The sequence below is a fragment of the Quercus robur genome, chromosome 8 (genome assembly GCF_932294415.1).
Source record: "Quercus robur chromosome 8, dhQueRobu3.1, whole genome shotgun sequence".
In the NCBI taxonomy this organism is placed as follows: Eukaryota; Viridiplantae; Streptophyta; class Magnoliopsida; order Fagales; family Fagaceae; genus Quercus; species Quercus robur.
The window spans coordinates 15819178-15838243 of NC_065541.1; the positions used below are offsets into that span (position 1 = coordinate 15819178).

General features: G+C 32.3%; 1 protein-coding gene across 1 annotated transcript; it reads right to left on the reverse strand.

Moving 5' to 3' along the window:
* Positions 1–2550: 2550 nt before the first annotated feature.
* Positions 2551–5080, reverse strand: LOC126694784 (indole-3-acetic acid-amido synthetase GH3.6). Its single transcript, XM_050391278.1, has 3 exons — positions 4624–5080; positions 3464–4392; positions 2551–3373 (listed from the first exon to the last, which is right to left on the reverse strand). Exons 1-3 carry the CDS (start codon positions 4944–4946, stop codon positions 2787–2789), a joined length of 1839 nt encoding a protein of 612 aa, XP_050247235.1. The 5' UTR covers positions 4947–5080; the 3' UTR covers positions 2551–2786.
* Between the last annotated feature and the right edge of the window lie 13986 nt (positions 5081–19066).

A 19066-nucleotide genomic window follows, 5' to 3' on the forward strand; every position in this document is an offset into this window, starting at 1 on the left:
ACCTTATCTTCAAGCATAAGTGCTTTCAAAGTTAATTTTGGTTTTTGTTTTTTGTTCTTTCTATCTGCAACCTGAAAAAAATTGTCTCTATGTTTTTTTCTGGGATTGTCTTGGGAGGCACTACGTACTGTGGACTTATTTGTCTGGCAGAGAGTTGAAAACATTTTCTGAAATCAAAAACTGCTTTTGTTTGTTTTCTGATACAAAGGGATACAGGGGAAACAGCATTCTGACTCTACCTTATCTGTCCTTCCACTTCAATACAAAACTTTCTTGGCCTGAATCGCCAGTTCTTGTCTTTTGACAGCTTCAGCTTGTGCTCATTCCCGCCTACGCTTAGCATTGATTTCATCGCCGGAACTGAGATTTTGGCTGAGGTCCTACCGTCCTTGAAATACCTTTTTTTTTCCCCTGAATATACATGGGTGGATTTATGCTATAGTTTATAAGTTCGGTTTGATTTGAAAGATGGAAAAGTGAGAGTAATTTGTCCATTTCTTTTTATTATAAAGTTTTTAATCATATGTTTGGATGGGAGAATGAAAAAGTAAAATTTACTATTATGTCTTTATAAGTAAACAAGATAAAGAGAAAAATACAAAAAAGTGGTAGATGGCTAATATTATAAAGAATGACATTAGCGTCATTTTACGTCAAAGATAACTTTATCCTCTATTTTTACTCAAATTGAGAGAGATTTAAAACACTACCACTCATTTTTCCTTCAATTTTATGCCTTTCCCAAATAAGGGAAAATGCCACTTTTCTCCCAATTTTCTAACCACCCAATTTTTACCATAGTCAAACACTACCTTAAAGTCATTTTAGCGTGAGGGTAAGTGGGTAACAAATTTTTTTCACATTTTAGAACAATATTGAGTCACTTTTAAAATTACTTTTATTGTCAATTATCACTAATCACAACATACCATCAATTTTTTCTTTTTTCTTTTTTTTGGTGATAAATTAATGTGTCCTTAATCTTAGATTTTTTACTAAGGCAAATTACACTTTTTCACTCTAAACTATCATCACCGATTACACTTAAACCCTTGAACTATCAAAATACACATTGATCTCGTAAAGTTATAATTCTATTTCAATGTCCCTTACCATTTGTTTTGATGTTAATTTTGATAGAATTTAGTATTAAAAGACCAATTTATCCCTGTACAAAAAAGATGACTAAGGGGTAAATTTGTCTTTCAATACTAACTTTTGTTAGAGTTAATAATAAAACAAACAACATGAGGTTAAGTATAATGTATTTTTGAAATTGGGGGGTCGATCATGCATTTCGATAGTTTAGAGATGAAGTGTAATCGGGTGATAATTTAGGATAGAAAATTATAATTTCCCTTTTTTACTACTTAAAACTTGCTATCTCAACAAATTGTGAAAGAAGTAATGACTTATGTCTATAGTAAATGATTTTTGTTTTAAGATATATGCAATTTAGAAAAATTCATTGGTATATCTTAATAAATTGATCTTAATATATTTTACAACTATTGAGGGAAATAATAAGTTTATTTATTTATTTTTAATTTTAAGAACATAGCAGGAGGATAGGAGAATAACTATGATTGGAAGAATATCACTTTATACCAAACTTTGTATCCTAAGACTTATTGTATTATTGTACAAGCAATTTGGCTTAAACATTGCAGCATACTTGGTCAAGGTTGAATATAAAATCTAGGTTTTGACCTAAAGAATTTTTTAAAAAGGGAATCCCAATATCTGGTGCATGAGAGTGCAGACATATTTCAATTTTTTAAATTACGCTTGGAAATGGTCATAGACCTCAAATAGTGTCTATAATATGATCCCACCACATCCCTTTTATTTTCTTGAAGGGCTCTAATTTTATTTATAGCCATCTCATAATTTTATCAATAGCCATCTCTAATAAGACTAATAAGCCCGAATTTCTGGACCAACCAAGCACGTGCAAGGCTGCATGTTTTGTTACAATGAAAAGGGAATAGCTTTATTAAATTCATATGCTTGATCAATAAATAGAATCCTCATATGTTGATAAATGTTGATATAGTTTGATAAATTGGTCTTCATCTTTTTTCTATTTGCAACATGGTTAGACTTTATTTTATTGGTCACTTGACATTAACATACAAGGGGAAAGCTATGTTCCGACCAAAAGAAAAAGATGCTTCTATTTCATAATATAGTAATATAGTTTAATTGCAGAGAGAGAGAGAGAGAGAGTTTTTGTCTTTGTGGACAACTCACTAAACAAATGGATTAATTTATCTTTATGGGACTGTGATATATTCTTAGATTAACTCAATTACTGTTGGAAAAGTTGGTGTCCTTTTCTTGAAAATTATAGAAAAAGATAGGAGTTTAGAGGAGCTGGCTCTCTTGCTGCCGTTTTAGTAAGTTTAGATAACCCATGAAACTTCGGTGGTCATGATTCATTCCAAGAATTAAGAATCAAATTCCCATGAAACGTGATGATTATTGCAAGAAACAATAGCTGAACAACTGGAATAAAAGAAAAAAAAATACTAGTAATTAATTCAAAAGAAAAAAAGAAGAAAAGCTTTCCTTGAACCAGGAACTGTTTTTGTACACAGGCTAATTCAGAGTCTCTATGCATACTAGACAAAGACTAAAATATTCAAAGAAAAAAAGAAGAGGGTAACATAAAAACATGGGGTTAACCTAAAAAAGGATAAATTAACTTTTTTCCTAAAACATCACAAAAACAGTTCTAAATTTAACTACTTGGTCTTGGTCTTGGCCACAGTCCCTCATCCCCTTTAATCTCCATTATTCCATTTTTTGTGTCCTGGGACCCATTTGGGACATTTGGGACTAAAGTAGCTTGAAACGACCCTCGAGTTCATGAGCTCAACAATGGGTGCAAATTTAACACACCTAGGGGTCTTATATTGATTAATAGAAGCCCCTAAGCTAATCGCATAGTCCATGAGCTTATCAAAGGTTCCGGGCTCAACAATCTTGATCTCAAGGGGCCCAATTGACTTGTCAGAAACACGGCCTTGGCGGTAAACACTGTTGAGGGACTCTTCAATGGTCAAGCAACAATCTTCAAACACTGATGGTGGAATTGGGGTTGACCCATTAAGGCTAAGCTCCCAAAAAAGCACATAGTGGCCTGGGATGCTCTTGGTGTCAGCATAGCTAGTGTATTCAGAAATAGTTGCATCAAACGGCATTAAATGGTTCACAGCGTTTTTCACCGCATTTTGAAGCTCAACTTCATCAGTCTTGTCACTATCAATGCTGAGGACCACATTTTTCCTGCATATGAAGTTGAACTGAGGTGCCTTGTTTTTGAATCCAGCCACTCGGAGCACATCACCAACTCTATAGCGATATAGTCCTGCAATATCAAATATATGTTAAGCAAAATCAAGTGCCATATGTTACAAATTTTATAACCACATTAAAAAAAATTTTAAAAAAAATTTACCAGAATAAGTTGTAACAACAAGCTCATATTCGTGGCCAAGCTTGACATCAACTAGATCCACCAATTCTTGCTGTTCTTTTTCAGTAAGAGATTTGGGCACGTTGGGAGAGTTGGTGACCCCATTGTTTCTGTGGACAGGAAGGAATTCAAAATAGCACATGGTGGGAATGAGGGTGTAGGAAACTTCACTAGGCTTGCAAAGAGGATTAAGGTTTACACCAAAGTAGCATTCAGAGGAAGCATACATGGTACACACAAGTGGGAGGTTATTGCTATAGTGATCAAGAATTGGAATGTACTGTGACATGGTCCCAGTCACAATAACATCCACATACTTAGTGTTGGGCCACAACCTAGTTATAATTCCTTGCCAAGAATCTTTGCAACACTCGGCTTCAATGAAATCTGCCAACATAGGATCAGGTTTGAGGATCTTCATGACAGCCTCTCTAACACAAGGGTCAGTAATTTGGGGGTTCATAGTTCCACTTCGAATATCATTGCAAAGAAGGGTCCAATGCTTTTCAAGGAACCGGATTGCGCGAATGAAGCCAGAGGCAAAAACTGCGCCAACCCTTAAGACTTCTTTGTTTTGGTAAAGGCCACAAAGAAGTTGTGAGTACATGCTTTGGTAAGAGTCAGGGCAAAGGATGGTTTCATTTGGGCTAGTGTAGTTTGTGTAAGGGTCATAGGGCCTTTCTTTGAAGTGGGAACTTTTGTAATAGCTAGTGAGAACAGGGCGAGCCAAAAGGCCTCCAGGTGTCTTAGCCTCAGATTTTATGAACAAAAAGTACATTCCTTTGCCTTTGTCTAGGCCAGGAACAAATTGGCTCATCACAGGCATCAAGAGGCTATAGAGCAGTGACCTCCTCTCTAGCTCTTCTTCTATTGTGGGCATCAATTTTCTCTCTCCACCTGATGTCCCCGAGCTACAAAAACCAAAACCAACACACACAGTTAGCCAACCATCCTAAAAAGCCTTTCTTTTTTTTATAGGCCAGCATAAAAAACCAATTTTTTTTTTTTTCTGGTCCATTCACAAAATCCATGAAAAACTAAAACAAACCCATTAAGCCAAACCATACAAAAAAGTCAAAACTGTTAAAATTAAGCAAGAAACAAAAATAATAACTCGTAACATATATGATATATACATATACCTTGTCAAGAACTCAGAAATGGGCTTTGAGCAGAGGATTTTGGAAGTGTCACCATTGGCTATACGATTGATTTCCTGTTGGATATCCTCGTAGGTGCTGACAGGAATGACTTTCTTGAAGGTCTCACGGTCATTGTGACCTTTGAGACCATGTTTCATCAAGTACTCCACATTAGCATTGCTTGTGAGTATTTCACCAAGAACACGTTCTTGAACTTCATCAGCGTTAGCAGTGACATCTTCAATGAACTGAAGTGTCTTCTTGTTTTTCTCTACAAGATTGTAGTCTGTGGGTTTCAATGAGATCTTTGGAGCCTCAGGCATGGTGTTTGTTCTCTCTCTGTTTTTTTTTTTTTTTAAAGTGTGTTAGAAATTTTGGGCTGTGAGAGAGAGAGAGAGACAGAGAGACAGAGTTTGTTATAAAGGTGAAGATGGTTTTGTGTGAGTGGGGGAAAAAGAAAGAGAGAAAGTGGGTTTATATAGAGAAAGATATTAAGATGGCTCTATCGAAGTAAACGAATTGTGCATATTGAAGGGCATATATGTAAAATGGTGTAGTTTATTATCATTTTGTTTTTTCCATTTATCATGATGCTTACATGACACAGAGAACCACGGAACTTCCATGCATTCACTAGTCAAATTTAAACAATGGATGAAATCATGAAAAGGCACCAACTCTAAAAGCAAACAAACACGCAAAAATTCTACTTTGAAGTGACTTTGCATCAAAAATTAGAAGTACTTTAGGTCCTTTGATCTTTTAGTCCCATACCCAATTGACCAATTCTCTTTTGTTGTACTCGAAGTTCCATGAACCCAAATGTTACACTACCACTTTTTTTTTTCTTTTTTTTCGTGCTTAAATTTTATTTAAATCCTTTTAAGTTAAATTTTGACTTTTGCACGCCAAAGGTTTTTATATAAAAAAAAAAAAACCATTTTAAAATTGTCTTTCTCTTTAAAGGGACGGTGGTGATGGGTGGTGCTTCAAATGCTCATGTTGTGCTTGTCGTACAAGGGAAAACGGGAAACCATTTAGAATCCACCTTCTCAAGGCGTTATAAACGAGAGAAGTTTTTGACCGGCAAAATCCGGTAAAAACGCCAGAGAGTACACCGGTTTCATGCTGCTTGTACCATGGGTGTCCTACAAAATACCGGCAACCCATTTCCTTACTTATTTTTGTTAAAGTTTACTTGCATTTTCCGGTAACCAAAAAACGGCGTTGCCTTGCTCTTTCCCTCAAATAATGATCTCATAAATCTAGTTTTTTTTATTATTATTATTATTATTATTATTATTTTTTATGAGAAACAAATCTAGTGTATGATGTATGTAAGTTGCCTGAAATTTAGTTTATTATTATTTTTATTTAATAATGTTTTCCCTTAAGTTAACAAATTACCTATTTGAAATTAATATTATTCATTCTTAGCATGATGATCACTAAAAAAGTACAAATTCTTGTAGGTTTGGTGGAGTGACAAAGACTCGAGTTCAAATCCCTAAAAATAAGTTTTACACACATAAACTTAAATTAATTAGTTTAAAACTAGTTTTTCTATTTCTTAGTTAAAAAATTAAAAATTAAAAAAAAAACTATTTGAGATTAATGAAGTACGTAGTTGATTTCTTTTTTTTTTTTTTTTTTTTTGGTAAAAATATTGTAAATATTAGTCAATACAACAACATAGTTGAATTCACTTAAAAAACTTACAACTTGGCAAAAGTCTCATAACTCAATTATTATTGTTTGATTTATCTGACATAAACATCCAAATTTCAAATTCTACCTCCCTTAGCTATAGACTTCCTCCTCCCAAAAAAACAATGCAACTTATGCTACAACTCTTTAAAAACAATGCCTAAATTTTATTCTATGTAGCGTTTATCTCACAACATTTTTGGATTCCACCACAATGTATTTAACCCACATGTTATAAAGAAAAGAAATGATACATATCACCATGCACGAGACATTTTCTCATTGTCCTCTCAATTCAATCTATCTTGATATTTTAAAAAGCAACAAGTTTAAGAGAATGGTTTTCTTAAGTTTTATCACTTCATGGTCTAATGGTTTTCCTAAGTTTTATCACTTTATGGTCTATCATTTGTGATTTGTATCCCTATCACTTTTTTTTTTTTTTTTTTTGGCTAAACAAAGACTTTTATTAAAAGAGCAAACTAAGAAACAGAGAGAGCATCCTCCAACAAAACATTCACAACTACCAGAGGAGCCGAGTTAGAACCAAAAAATCCAAATACTCTATTACAAAGAGACCAACGTCCAAGTTCATGAGCAGTTTTGTTGGCCTTTCTAAGAACCCAACTAAAATAAAATGAATAAACAAAATACACTAAGGCCTTAGTTTCTAACAAAATATTAGTAACATGTCAAGAAATAGAAGCACAAGAGGTAGAGAGGCCTTGAATACAAGCTTGGCAATTTCACAGTAATGGAAGCTGCCCATCGTAACGCTTCTGCATTCGCTTGGACAGGGAGGTGTTCACTTTATAAGAAATCGAAAACACCAAATTCCCTCTCCAATCCCTAGCTAATGCAACAGCTGAATCTTCAACACCCACTGCCGCATCATAGTTGATCTTAATTGCATTTTTCTCAGGCTTCGCCGAATGGATACTAGCTGAAGTGGGAGGTGGTGATCTATTGGATTTGTTGGACACAACCTTCCAATGCTCCTGAAATTTTCTTTGGACACATCTTTTCAATTCTTCTTTCCTTGGTTTGATTCCCTCATGCACTGCTTTGTTTCTCAACTGCCACACAAATTCTAAAATCAAGGCTGCATAAAGGGTGAACTTCTCTTGTTGGGTTTTCTCTACCATCAAATCTTTTGGGGTGTTGACAATAAAATTAACAAATTGGTGTAGGTCAAAGAATTGAATGTTCAACATTTTTAGACCCCAATCACACCCAAACCACAAAATTTGAGTTACTTGGCAACTGGTAAACAAATGAAGAGAAGATTCATGTTCAGAATTACACAATGGACAATTTACATCAATATTTGATACTCACTTGGGTAAGTTCAGCTTTGTTGGAAGTATATTAGTAGCAATTCTCCATAAGTGCAATTTTAATCAGTCATGAATATTTACCTTCCGTATATTGTTTATATTTTGGTTGTTCAAAGCAGGAGGATTTTCACTTCGAATAGCCCAATAAGCAGATTTGTATCCCTATCACGGTCATTACTCTCAAAAAAATAAAAAAATAAAAGTAAGAGAGATACTGTATAATTATGTATGGTAAAAATTGTATGATTTCTTATATGGACTAAATCTTGTTACATATTTCCTATGAAATCAAGTTTTAAAAATAATATTCCAATTAAAATTATATTTTAATTTCTTAATTTTAACTGAAATTGTGTTTGAAGCTCCTTTAAAAATGTGCATACAATAAATGTGTGTAATAATGGCAATATAATAATCATGGATTGTGATGATGGGCACCTTGACAACAACTTTTTTTGAAACTTTTTTTTTATAATTTTTACAATTTTATCTTATTTTTTCAGTTTTATAAATATTGCATGATATTTTTTCTGACTTCTTTTTTTAATCTTAATAAACACTGGTCGGTGCTTGTTAATATTTCCCAATAATCCTTATCTTTACAGGTTTCTTGTTAAACTATCTAAATGGGACAGCGCCAGCTGGCTGCCTAACTTATTAAGATGACACGTGTACGAATGGCAGTTCAGTTGCCTATGTCTGCACGCAGTTTTATTTGGTCGGAGGAAGAGATTGGTGCCATTTCCTCGGCAAAAAGTCGGCTGTAGCTGCAACAAGTACAATAGTCATGTGTTTTATTTACTACTTGCAACATTTTCTTACATTTCTGCTGCTGCTCCTCGCATTTCTTTTGATCAAATTCAAGTCTTTCAGTCTTGTCTCGGATACACAATCATGTCCGTATGATTTGTCAGTGTGTATTGTACATCAGTGTACAAAACTAAGAGAAAAAAGAAAAACAGAGTCTCTGCAGGGTCGGTTTAATGGGTTTGGTAGAAGAGAGCTGCAAAATTTGATTACTCATTGCCATTTGTGGGTGTGAAGAAAGAAAGAGAAAGAGGGTTTGAAATTTTTAGTATGGTTAACCTAACCATGACTCAAGAAGTGGAAGATAAAATAGACCAAGATAAAATAGACCATTAACAGAAAATTGTTCTAATTGTGGTTTTGATTTTCTCTATCTAGCTATTTCCAAAAAAAAATTTATTGGTATAGAGTGCCAGCTTAAATGAAAGCATAATTGGGGCCAATATTTTCTCAATTTGTGTAAACATTTAAGTTGGGTACACATTGAGTTTGACAAGTTGTATTAAGTGTATGTAATTTTATTCCCATCCCGCCAAAAATAAATGCACTTTTCAGAACTTTGGTTTGGCTCTTCAATGGCTAAAAGGTAAGGTAATAAATAGGTCGGAACAAAGCTATAGCTTTGGGACTCTGTGATCCTCTAGAAAACGTATATTATTAACTTCAATCAATTCTAAAATGCCTAACTTGAAAATCAATGAGATCAAGTGCAATACTTTAGCTACAAACTTGGCAAGTAGTGTTGATTAAAAGGGATCTTTTTGTGCAGCAATAATACAATCTGAACATTGATTCTACAAATTTGGTAACTGTGCCAATTCAAATAATTTTTTGGCATTTATGTACATAAAAATTGTATATTGACATGGTACATTAATAAAGGTTAGATCATAATTTTTTGGCATCCCTCAATGCATATTCTTTTTTTTTTTTACAGAAACCTTTAATAATAAAGAAATCTTTTCTATTCATTAAAGAAAAAAAAAAGGGAAAAAAAAGAAAAAAAATATTTTCTGACCCTGCACATAAAGCATGTTTGTTTCAATTGCCTATTCAGAAAAATCACGCCAAGAAAACAATATTGCAGTGGAGGCAGCACCAGCAGTCACTTCCTGTCCTTGTAATCGGTACCTAACATATATCCGTATGTTGTTTTGGGTCAGAAGACCAATTGTACACAACACACGCCACCAAAATGTCAACAAAGATATTAGTAAACCATTTGATACTTATGCATAACCGAACACAATTGACCAATTTCTTCAATGTGACAGCCATATATATAATTATATATATATTCTAATATATTTTTGGACAAAAAGAGTTGTGTACCAAATGAGTCATTTTCACTTCCCATTACTTTTATTGAAGTGATCTCCCTCCACATTGAACAAGAGTTGGTGCTATTACATTTGAGCCAACCAATTTACCCTTGACTTTATATTCCATCGCTAAATAAAATATGTTTTAAAACAAAATGATTAATCATTATATCATTTTTTGGCCATAATTGCAGTGAAAAAACAGTTAAAACGATTTACAAAGAAAAATGATCAAGAAAATAAAATAAATTATTGGATAGAACCCAATGTGCTACTTCAATGCATCAGCCAAATCAACCACAGTAAAAAGTTTTTTTTCACACCAAGTTTTTAATCCCCATTCACCCTTACCCTTAATTGAAGAGAAGTTGTTGGATAAAAGGTATTCAAGTTGACGTCACTGTCATATTATCACATAATCCTCCACCTAAGCATATGTCAAGCTTGACACGTGACACTCGCCACTTGTTCACCTCTTTTTACTCTTAACTCTCCCCTCATTAGACCCTTAACCTGAGGGACGGCACGTGTTGTATACCCAGCCGAATTGACCCGTCAAACTCTCCGACTAGTAAAGTAATATGATCGGATGGCTAGGAAGCTATAATTTTTTTAAAATTAATAAAGAGAATTGTGGGACCCTCTTTGCTTGGTGGGAGGAGAAATTGGGGGAAGGCGGGTGCACCAAGGCAGCAGGTAGGCCAGCACCCAAGTGGGACGCATTGTGCTTGGTGTGAGTGAGGGATTTTGGGAATGTTGTGTGAGTGAAGAGGGAGAGAATGTGGGTGTATGTGTATGTATATATGTGTGTGAAGGGACTATGGGAGACACAGACAGTAATGCAAATCTTTGACCGTTGACCTTTTATCCCATATACTTTTTTTTTTACATCTTTATTTAACATCTCGAGGGAAATGGTAAGAATGTGTATATTAATAATCAAATATAGTACTAAACTTGTTAAAAAAAATAAATAAATAAAGGAAACGTGCATGTTAGAAATCCTAAAATTCTTGCTCTTCTCCCCTGTCCCCCATTACCCAAGTTTCTATTTTTTTTTTTAATCAAATAAACTATAGGAAATGAAATCTGCAAGTGAATAGAAGGATTTTTTTTGGAGTAAAAACTGCACATAAGTCAGATAGGGTCCTTTAATTATTGGATACATCGTATGATTCAAGCATGAAGTCATGCACTTTTCTCGTTAAAACTATATATTATTCATTATTTTTATGGCAATGCATGTTCATTGTAATTAAGGGGTTCACGTGATGGATGAAATATTTTGATTTGGAGCCCAAATATTGAAGATTGGGTACCCTTTCTTTGGTGAGGTAAAGAATATTTGATTGAAATTATAATTGTTGGATGTGTTTCTCTTGTGGTTAAATAAATGTATGTCACAATCTATGATAGTAATTAAAATCACCAAAATTTAATTATTTTGGCAGTGGGAATCAAAATGAGATAAGGTAATAAAGATGCCAGCTAATAAGTTCATAAAAGATAAGATGCCAGTTAACCTGTTGGTACAAGAATAGTAATATAACAATAAGGGAATATGATGCAAACTTAGAAAGATAGAACTCTGTGGCTGATAACATCAAGAATCAAGATGATAATTAATTAGCTAAGCTTATAATAAGATGGGTTAGTCATGTGCAAACACTACACCAAAATAAGTCTATTACATCAAGTGTTAATACAACAAAATTAGTATAGTGATATTAGAAATAATATCACATCTAAAAATTAAAAGTCGTTGCAATAATAACTTAAAAATAGTAAATTATTACATTAATAATAATTAGTTGTAATAATTTATAATTTTTAGTTGCAATAGAGATTTTAATACTAAATTGAATTTAGAAAATTTTTTGCAATAACTTAAATTGAAGAAATCAATTTTTTTTAATAACTTAAATTGAAGAAACCATTGTAATAACTTGATACCAATTATATATTTTGCGATATATTATAATAAATCGAAATTTCAAAGAGATGGCTTATTGCAACAAATTTAACATTGCAATAACTAAAATATTAATTATTTTACAATCTAATGCAATGACAAACATGAAGCTGCAATGAATATATTATTATAATGATCTAATTCCAATTATTTTACAATCTATTGTAAGAAAAAATATGAAAATTTTAACTATTACAATAAATATACTGTTGCAATAGTAACTTAAAAATAGTAAATTATTAATTAATAATAATTAGTTGTAATAATTTATAATTTTTAGTTGCAATAGAGATTTTAATACTAAATTGAATTTAGAAAATTTTTTGCAATAACTTAAATTGAAGAAATCAATTTTTTTTAATAACTTAAATTGAAGAAACCATTGTAATAACTTGATACCAATTATATATTTTGCGATATATTATAATAGATCGAAATTTCAAAGAGATGGCTTATTGCAACAAATTTAACATTGCAATAACTAAAATATTAATTATTTTACAATCTAATGCAATGACAAACATGAAGCTGCAATGAATATATTATTATAATGATCTAATTCCAATTATTTTACAATCTATTGTAAGAAAAAATATGAAAATTTTAACTATTACAATAAATATACTGTTGCAATAATTTGAACCCAAATTATTTTTGTCAATTCTTTACAATCTATTGTAATAAAATTCATGAAATAATAGCCTATTGTTACAAGATATTCGAAGTAATAAATTGTTTATTGCAATAGCAAATATATTATTACATCAAAATTTTCATTAAAATATTTAAGGTTTATTGCAACAAAATTTTTTTGTAACACAAACTTATTACCTCAAATTTTATTGCAACACTTCGCATAAACTATTGCAATGACTTCGATGTTATTGCAACGATTTTTTTTGTTGTAATAAACATTTTTTGTTGTAGTGAAACCTAAAACCCTATAGTAAAATTGAATGATAAATTAAGATATGGCTAAAAGTGATATATAGAATTATGGGCAAGACTTAGGTACAGTACTTAGGTGTTGTTCTTTAGGTTCTCCTTTTAGGATTCCACCATATGTATTTTTTCTTATGAGATGAAAGTATATTTTTTAATTAAATAATTACATGACTAAATCTTAAAAGGAAAACTTAAGAAACATGGCCTAAGGTATTGTACCTAAGTTTTGTCCTAGAACTATATATGTACTAGTATATGTTGATTAAAGCTAAAGATAGGGATAGATATTTGGAGAAAATTGAGTACATGCATGACTCTATTAGACGCTTTTTAGAAATTTTTTATTAATTAAGTTACCTATGTTTGACAAATGTATATATAATTGCAGTAAATGTGTTTATTGTAGGGCTGCAGCCAACCACTAGTGGTTGATTCTGACTAGTAATGTCCTTTAAGAGGAATACTGAACGCACCTATATTTTTTTGGAAGTATGAAACTATGAATGTGGCTAGAACCTATATAAATAGACTTAGAAATTTAGAATCCGATAAGAATGACTTCACACTAAAAACCTCTTTTTTTATTTAGAAAAGGAAAAAAAGAATGATTTTTCGATATTTTTAGATATAATCATTGTGGCTATGATTTTTTTAATCAGACTTAATTTTAATTATGTTGTTTCTACTATAATATAATGAAAAAGATGTGTGCATATCCAGCAAAAATAAGAAGAAGAAAAAAGGTGTGCATATTGATGTGAGTTACAATCATAATGAATCAAATCTCCAAAAACTAGCTAGGGTACGTAGATATAAAAAATAAATATATATTTTTTGGTGAATATGGCACGTATGTAATATGTTTTGCTAATGAAATTTATATAATATAAGACATGGACATGTTTTTCAATGACTACTTAATTAGAAAATGACAGGGACGATATTACGTAGAGGCATGAAGCTTACTAACTGTGACAGGTATTGATAACCTTCTTATATGGACATGATCAAAGGTTGAAGTTCTTAGAGTGAAACTCAAGGTTCAATAGCTTCTAAATGACACCCTAGAGTCATTATTTACATTACCAGCATATACTTTTGAATATGCTGTAATTTTGAGAAAATATGCACATTTAGTACAAACTATATCTTGAAGTCACTCTCTAATTGCATATGTAGTAATTCAGTCAATAATAGTATCATCGTGTGGGGGCAGTGAATGTGTGAATGAGATCTTGCAGCACGAGGTGAAGCTAGAAATTAAATGAAAATCCAAGTGATTTTATAACAAAATTCGAGGCTAGAGCACATTGAATTTCTACATTTTGGCCAAACCAGCTTTTTAAGACATGATTAACTTTATGAAACCTATAATGTGGTCCCTAATATCATGTTGCCATTTGGGTGTAACATGGAGAAAATTGTCACAAACAGTACTAACATAGAGAGACATTTCAACTATCCATAAAAAATAAATAATTTAAAAAAAAAAAAAAATCATCACTGGATCGTTAAGGCAGGAATGGATCCAATTCTAACGTGACATTTGGGGTAATTACCATGATTACCTAAAGTACGTGGGTCTGACTCAAGTTTAATTCACTATATAAAAGATTCAAAGATTCATATCAATGTATAAATTGTAAACTATTTGCTAATCACATGCAACTTTTTTACTTTCAAATGTATAACGCAAGAGTCAAGGTTAAGGTAGTAGTGGTCCTTTTTTGACACTCCGAAGAAAGGGCTTTGAATCTTGTGCTTTGAAAGTTTTTAACCTTCCAACTTGGTACAAAATCATGGTTATACATGCTAGGTTTTGCTTTAAACATTGCCCACAGTAAGGAGGCTCAGCTTCCAATTCTTGTAATGATGGACTCAGGTCCCTGAACATGAACATCTATGAGTTTAGCAGCCCTACCTTGCTGCATTATTGTTGGAATCTTTTTATCTTCTTAAGGTGAAAAAGTAATCAAGTAACAAAATCATGAATGTAATGAAACATGTTGAAAACAGGAAAAATATGGCTAAGAAGTCTACAAGGGGCAATTGCTTGCTATGCTTATTATGTCTATCAAATTCTATCCAATGTATCTCTATGGCCCTCCCTATTGACATTTTGAGCCTAATTGGCCCTACTAGTGGGTCTAAGCTACTTCTGTAGTTCTGTTTGCTTCTCATGCAAGTAAGTCCTAGAAATTATCTTATATAGAAATTTAAACTTAATGCAGCAATAATAAAGAAATTAATTATGTATGCATTTTGATTTGAGGGTTTGGGCCAATTATTCTTAGGTCATTGACATTATTATTATTGGGGCAAAGCTTCACATCATGAAGGACTTGAAATTCAGTGGCACATTTCTTGATATAGCTAAGTGTACAATTCAGTACATATGGAAATTTGGACCATAAACATTGTTTGCCTATGAAGACTATCCTCTTGGATATATGTGTTTGCTGTTGCTTATTCTTCTTCTGCTTTTATGGCCTAACATTACCCATTGCACATGCAATATAGCTCATTTTTCTGACATGATCAAGATCATCATATGTAAAAAGATAGAATTGAATTGACAGTGTATAACTCTATATATATGCAAGAGGCAAGTAATTGGCTCGTACTATATATATATATATATATATATATATATATATGTCATGGACGTGTCCATGCAGGCTTAGAAGAGAGAGTATTTTTTTTTTTTTAAAGAGAAAAAAGAAAAGAAAAGAAAAAGAAAAATCTAAAGTAAAAGTTTACCTAGCTTTATGTGGATAATTATAAGTATGATTCCATGTCCTCCACTTCATGCACCAAATAGATAACACAGTACAGCATTACTACAAAAGCAAAGCTCAGCTGTCAAAATTTTCACCCTCCAATAGAACAGTCAAAAAAATCCACTAGCACAAAGTTACTGCAGAAGTAGACACCCTTTTAGGCCTAGTTCAATCAGATATGATGCACTCTCATGAGGGTCTCATGGACTAGTGAAGTCCTTATCCATGACTTTATCCATTTGTGTTAAAACCATAAAAATGTTGCCGATAACTTTGGCCTTTTGGATGTGCTTTCCATGGCTCTTTTTATCTTTTTTTCTTTCATTTTCATGCATTGTCATTTACCTATTAGTCGAACATTGGTGCTTCAATTTCATTATCAAAACACAAAAACAAAAACAAAAACAAAAAAGAAGAATATTCATCAAAAAAGAAAAGAAAAAAAGAGGGTGCTTAATCCCCTCCATGGATCGATGGTGATTATGGGGGTCTTTATCTGCAAACAGTTAGTGCACTCTTGTCGGTCAAGTGCCCCAAAAATTAGGGGACACTGTTCATGCGTCTGTAACTTAAAATCTGAACTAGTAACAGAATCCAAAATCATTCATGTCCATGTGCATTTCACCAACAATGGAAGTTCTACCTATAATTCTGTTACTTCAAATACTCACATAAGGACTAGCTAGACTCGATCAGGATCAAATTACCGTTGGCTTGGCGTAAAAGTTACTTGTGCCCTTTGCTCAAATGATATTTTGACATGCCAAAAGGATATGATTTTTCTTTGTCATTGTAGTCCTAGCAATAGAATGATGTTTCTGTCAGTGATTCTCAAGAATTTTGCATGTAAGTGCATGAATGTAAGGAGTGCTTCTAGCACCGCAAATTATTGCATAACATTTTATCACAATTTTAACTTGGCATTATAAGTAGTTGACTATCACTTATATATGACCCACTATTTTTTTTCACCACTTTATCACATCATAATTGTGGCAAAGAAATTGTGTAATAGTTTGCGGTATTAGATTTTTTTTCATATATATGACTCATACTCCGAAATTGTAGCAAGTTACTAATTATAACTTGTAATAAATTTGAAGTGGACACAATGGAAAAAACTTTACATGTAAAAATTTGAATCATAGAAGGGAAAGAGTTGTTTTCCATCCGTACTAGTCTCATAAAACTTTTATAGGTCTAGTTAATGTATGTCTTTAGGACACATATTAATTATCTATTTTAGAAAAAAAATTATCGAAAATTGAAAAACCTGTAAAAAAAAGTTAATTACTTTTTCACTTTCTCATAAATTTTTTTTAAAAATAGTTTTTTTTTTTTTGAGGGACTTTAAAAAATAGTTCATTAACAATATATGTTATAAGGTCATACGTTAGTAAAACTCAACTTTTATTACATGCTTAAATATAAAACTCAATAAACCAAGTATATATTTCAAAGACCTTATCTTGAGGCATTTAAGTTTGCAAAAGAGAGAATATTGTGAAAGTACACATTCAATAACTATGAAGATATTTCCAAAATACAAATATAAAGATTCGACTTTGAAATTTTAGTACTCATGTTATGTATAACATATATTAGAGCTAATACTGTCCTTAGACTAAGGGTGTGTTTGGGAAGCGCGTTTTGCGCTTCCCACGTCTGCGTTTATTGGTTTTTAGTCTTTTTTTTTTTTTTTTTTTTTTTGGACCAACGCTTGGTGCACTGTTCATGGGACATAAACAGTGCAATCAGGCTAATGAACAGTAAATTCCTTAATAAACAGTAACTAAATTTTTTTTTTAATTATTTTTAGTTTTCAGCAAAATAAGCGATATCCAAACACACATTAAGATTTATAGTTGATTAGAAATGGTCCATGTAAGCGCATAAGCATATTACTATTGAAACAGTGTTTAAGAAAAAAGAAGTCCTCAGAATTCAGAAAGATGAAATGAAATCTTGTTTGTACAAAATCAAAAGCAAACAAATCCTAAGGAATCTAATTCAACTGGGTTCTAGCTGTACTCAGCTTTCTAGACCTTGGCGTCAACCGGTGACATAGATCAAACATTTTGCCCATGGCTTTTTAAGATATGATTACCATTAGGAAATCTTATTTGAGGCTAAGATTATAATCATGTTTGCCAGGTATGTGGAGCAAAAAAAAAACTTAGTAAAAGGGATTTATATTCTAGAATACATTAAAAAATAATGAAGTGCCAGCACTAGATTAATGGCTATATGGCCTACACAGAAGACCTAATAAGGAATGCTTCCTAATTAGGAAAAAACGACATTTAACAAAATCATGATTGGTGCCTGGCCAAATTTATTTAAATTCTGGAGGCATTGAGGCCAAATGGGTGACTTTGGTTGAGGCCACAAATCACATGCTATTACCAATAAAATGAGTTTGTCGGCTACTTTTCTTGGCCTGGATTGGAAGATAAGTGATAACTCTTTGTGCCTAGGCTCAAGCATTTTGATTATGGCCTAGTTTTGTGGGGGAGGAAAAACATTAATCTATAATTGAGAAAGATAAAAAGAATGATAAAAGAAATTGAAGAAAATTACTGCAATCAACCAAAACAATCAATAAGTTTAAGGAAACAATAATTTTCACCAATTATTTCACAAGTGTTAAGGTAACATTATGTGATTGATGCTAATAAAAGTAATGGCCATAACAAGTACATGTAAAAATAATATTGTTTCAATTGTAATTTGTCATAGTCATTAGTAATTGTGTGGAGAAAGATAGTAAACATTGTTTTGTGCTAGCATTACTGTTTGAAAGATAATTAAGGTGACTAGGGGGGATTTGTGATTCCAAAGCAAAGGACTCTCCATCGCTAAGTGTGACCTTAGATTCCATATAATTGTTGCTTTAGGTTTCCTAATCAAAAGCAAATGCATCAAAGTGATATAGACTATGGAGTTAATGTCCCATCCTAGCTAGAGGTCAATTTGCTTAGGTAAAACCTTTCAGCCCATCGTTTCATGTCGCTAAATGGGCTATCTAGTGGGACCTAATGGTGCGAGCACCTGCTTGACCACAAGTACGCAAAGGGAAAAAAAAAAAAAAAAAAGCCTCTTTCCCTCTTTTCTCTTTTAAATGATGATTGCAGTCATATGGAGTAGGGGCATACTTGAGCTTGCATTCAACAAGTTTCATCTTTCTTTGCTCTTCCTTTTTGAGCTTTTTCATTAATTTTTTTGATAATATAGGTGTGACAAAAAGGAAGAGATATAGACATAAGAGGAGGGAGGGGGTGCTTGAGACCAGTTAAGGTGGGGAACATATTCATATAGAAGTTGAAAAAAATAGATAATGTACATTAGTAGATAGGCTGCAAAACAGTGTTCCTTTGCGTTGAATAAGATTAGGGATAGCCATAATTTTCCAATAAAAACAAATTTAAGAGGGAATTGTGGTCCACGAATTTTTGGAAGAAATTGTTGGTTTGTCTAGATAGTGCTGTGGAAAAATGAAGATATATATAAACCTTGTTTTAAAAAAATTTCTTTGTTTAGAATAATTATATGACTCTTGTGTTTGTGAGGTGT

Coding starts and splice junctions, on each gene's coding strand:
- LOC126694784 (XM_050391278.1), bottom strand. CDS start 4,946: ATGCCTGAGGCTCCAAAGATCTCATTGAAACCCACAGACTACAATCTT. Junction 4,393..4,623: donor ATTTCTGAGTTCTTGACAAG/GTATATGTATAT, acceptor TGGTTTTTGTAG/CTCGGGGACATCAGGTGGAG. Junction 3,374..3,463: donor TGTTGTTACAACTTATTCTG/GTAAATTTTTTT, acceptor TTGATATTGCAG/GACTATATCGCTATAGAGTT.